The sequence below is a fragment of the Octopus bimaculoides genome, chromosome 1 (genome assembly GCF_001194135.2).
Source record: "Octopus bimaculoides isolate UCB-OBI-ISO-001 chromosome 1, ASM119413v2, whole genome shotgun sequence".
In the NCBI taxonomy this organism is placed as follows: Eukaryota; Metazoa; Mollusca; class Cephalopoda; order Octopoda; family Octopodidae; genus Octopus; species Octopus bimaculoides.
In genome coordinates, this window is record NC_068981.1 from 156,572,211 (window position 1) to 156,575,742 (window position 3,532).

The 3,532-nt window shown below is 35.2% G+C and overlaps 1 protein-coding gene across 1 annotated transcript in view; it reads right to left on the reverse strand.

The window, feature by feature from the left end:
- The window catches only part of LOC106871416 (nicotinate-nucleotide pyrophosphorylase [carboxylating]), a 14,754-nt gene that overhangs the window by 2,189 nt on the left and 9,033 nt on the right, over positions 1-3,532 (reverse strand). The window contains exon 2 of the mRNA XM_014917845.2: positions 1,480-1,611. Coding sequence (XP_014773331.1) covers positions 1,480-1,611 — 132 coding nt within the window. The remainder of the gene's footprint in view (positions 1-1,479; positions 1,612-3,532) is intronic.

Here is a 3,532-nt window from a genome sequence, read left to right on the forward strand (position 1 = left end):
CCTTTCTCCCTCTCTTTCATGTTCATTTATTATTGTCATTTAGTCATTCATTTATCTAATTTTATCACAGTTTCTCTGACTGAAAACTGTTGGTTATAGTTCTAGTTAAGAATTCAAATGCCCAATTCTATCTTATTATTTATCATTGATATTTTCTCACACCGGCAGCCTGAGTTTTTGCTATTTCACGGTGTGCCCTCCCTTCCCACCCCCACCACTTGTACCGGAAGTCTCTATCCTCTGACCTCTATCGGATGTCTCTCCCATGAACACCTCCAAAGGCTTAATGTTCCCCCATCCCTACCTAGTGTTTATCTCCTATGTAATGTAGTGATTATGTGGTGCATAAAATGATGGTGTAGTGTATGCAGGTTGAAGGCTACTGTATGTTTACGAGTTCTGCCAAATGCGAGCTTCCTTTTCAGGTATGTGACACTGCTGTCCCCTATCCTAGGATCTTGCGGGTCCACACCTCCTATACCCTCAGGGTTGGCACACTTAATGTTGGCACACTGAAAGGTAGGTCTGGTGAGATTGTTGAGATACTTGAACGGAGACATGTAGATTTGTGCTGCATCCAAGAAGTAAGATGGAGAGGAAGTTCTGCTAGGTTCCTTACAGGCAAAGAACATAGTTATAAGATTTTGGGGGCAGGAAACACTGACGGGGTCGAGGGCATGGGTATACTTCTTGCAGAGAAATGGGTTGATAAGGTAATCGAGGTAGTCAAAGTCTGTGATAGAATACTTAAGATTAGATTAGTGCTGCAACATGGTTTAGCAACCATTATCTCAGATTATGCTCCTCAGCCAGGGCTACCTGATGAACAGAAAGACCGATTTCATGACACCCTCTTACAGACTACCTCATTGACGAATGACAAGGACCTTCTCTTTGTGGCTGGCAACTTCAATGGGCATGCTGGACAACATGCAAGGGGCTTCCATGGCGTACATGGATGCTATTGTTTGACTTAAAAATAACAGCTAAATCTTCATGTAAAGTATGAAATATAAAAGGCATTGGAGAGAGTTTATATAACTCTATAAGTTATGGATCACATTAAGGCCTTTTATATTCAATACATTATAAGTACTTCTGTATGAAATAGCTGTAAAATGTCAAATATAAAAAAAAAAAAATCATCATTGTTGGTAGTGATGGCAGTGTTGGCAGTGTTGGCAGCGTCATCAACACCACCATTGAAAACAATAGCAACAGTAACAACAATAGGAACGACAACAATAACAATAATAGCAATATTTCATGTTAGCTTTTCAGTGCTGGCATAGTTTGAAAGGTTTTACTGAGGCAGTGGCTTATGGTTCAATGCCTTCCTATAGCCAACTAACTCTTTTAGTCACCTCTTACAGCACAGGAATAGGATGATGTGCCTATTCTAAAACCAAGATACACATAATGATCAAACATAAAAGAAATTGATGAATTTGGAAATATAATTAAAACTTTATTTCAAACCTCTGCTGTTGGGTTTTCAAATAATATAACATCACAACCAGCATTAGCTGCTTCTAAAGCATCTTCAAGATTTCTGCATTCTACTTCAATTTTCATGGAAAACCCACTAACAAGCTTAGCATCTTTCACAGCCTGTTTTCCATTTTCAAAGACAAATAAAAAATAAGATAGAGCAGAGTAAGTACAGACGTAGAAAATTCCACAAAATAAGAATATAATAATTTAGCAATAACTAATAACTTATATATAAAAACAATGAATGAAAAAATGTCATGATTTATATGGGAAAACAAACAAGGAAAATGTATGAAAACTGTTTATTTCTGATTAAATGAAAATAATTAGAGAAATGAAATATATTGCAAGTAAGCAGGCATATGCTGTGTACAAGAAACAAGATGGAAGGGAGTCTCAGCTAGACTCCTTGAGGCTAAGGAACTTACACACAGGTACGGTACAAATTCTGGGTAGATAATAACGATGGAGAAAGTGGATTCAGTAAATTATTTGCAGAGAAATGGATTAGTTAGAGAATGTGATACATTTATCAGGTTTAAACTAGTCATGAACAACACAATTGTGACATTTAACTGTACATATGCTTTACACTCAGAGGTGGCAGATGAATAGAAAGACTACTACTTTTGTGTGATCCTCCTGCAGACAACCTTGAATAATGAATGGCAGCAGTGTCTTATTGCATTTGGTGATTTTAATGAACTTATTGGGCAACACTATGAAGGCTTCTCTGACTTGAATGGAAACTGTGGGTATGATATGAGGAACAAGGCTCTTGGAGGTCTACAGTCAAGACTCTCGGGGTTCTATGATCTAACCATTTGCAATACAGCTCATCTAATAAACAGTGACCATACAAACCGGGAAATAGGATAGCAGATGATTGTGAAAGCAAAGTCTTTCCCTGGTGAATAACATACTAGTCAATAAAGGCTAATTACTAGTGACTTAATAAAAGCTAGATAGAATAAGAGACAGTTTGGAGAGTGAAGATATGGAAGCCGGAAAAAAACACATTTTCAAATCGTGGGTTCAGAAAACTTACGGTCAGTTAAATATGACTCTTTTCTTCCACTACAAAACCTCTTAGCTGCACCACATACAAAAATATATACACTAAAACATTTTCCATGCCAGCATGGATGACAGATATTAAAGAATGATGATGATATGTATGTATGTATGTATGTATGTATGTATGTGTGTGTTATTATCACTTTGACTTGATATCACATGATAGTGTCATCATAATGTGAGTGGTGTCCCTCATTTCCAGTATATCTGGTCATGGGGAAATATTGCCTTACTTGGAAACAAGTGAGGAGTGGAGGCAGGAAGGGCATCCAGCCATAGGAAATCTGCCTTAGCAAATTCTGTCTGACATATGCAAGCATGGAAAGAGGACGTGATGATGATGATATATATATATATATATATATATATATATATATATATATATATATATATATATATATATATATAATATATATAACCTTTTACATGAAGTCTGAAGCGAAGTAATTTAAACTTTATATAGAAAGTCAAGTTATAAATCATTGGTTAATGTTTTCTGCTATCTAAGATTTATTTTCTAGTTTAGCCTGTTAAGCATGTTCAGCTTTAGCAGCTATCACAGTATGAGATCACTATTAATAATTTTTATCTCTTCTTTACAGTTGCTAAGCAATCATGGAATGTACTCCCTGCATTATGTTTATTACAATTAATACACTTGTCACAGCTTAACAATCACCAAATTAATGAATATTTTACGGTCTTTCAGTCTTTACAGTCAGTCTTTCATGCAACATAGTCTTTAGTATTATTTCTGTTGCTTCTTTAACTACAGCGGTTCAGAATATTTATATATCAATAAATTATTTGCCTAAAGTATTTAGTGGATATTTTAAAAGATTGCTTAAAGTAGACAGCTAAGACAAGTTTGTTTTCATAGCTTTATGTTCTTCCAAGCTTCCTGCTGTTATATACTTATTTTTTAAAATTTATATTGTAGTTTGTGAACAATTATATAATT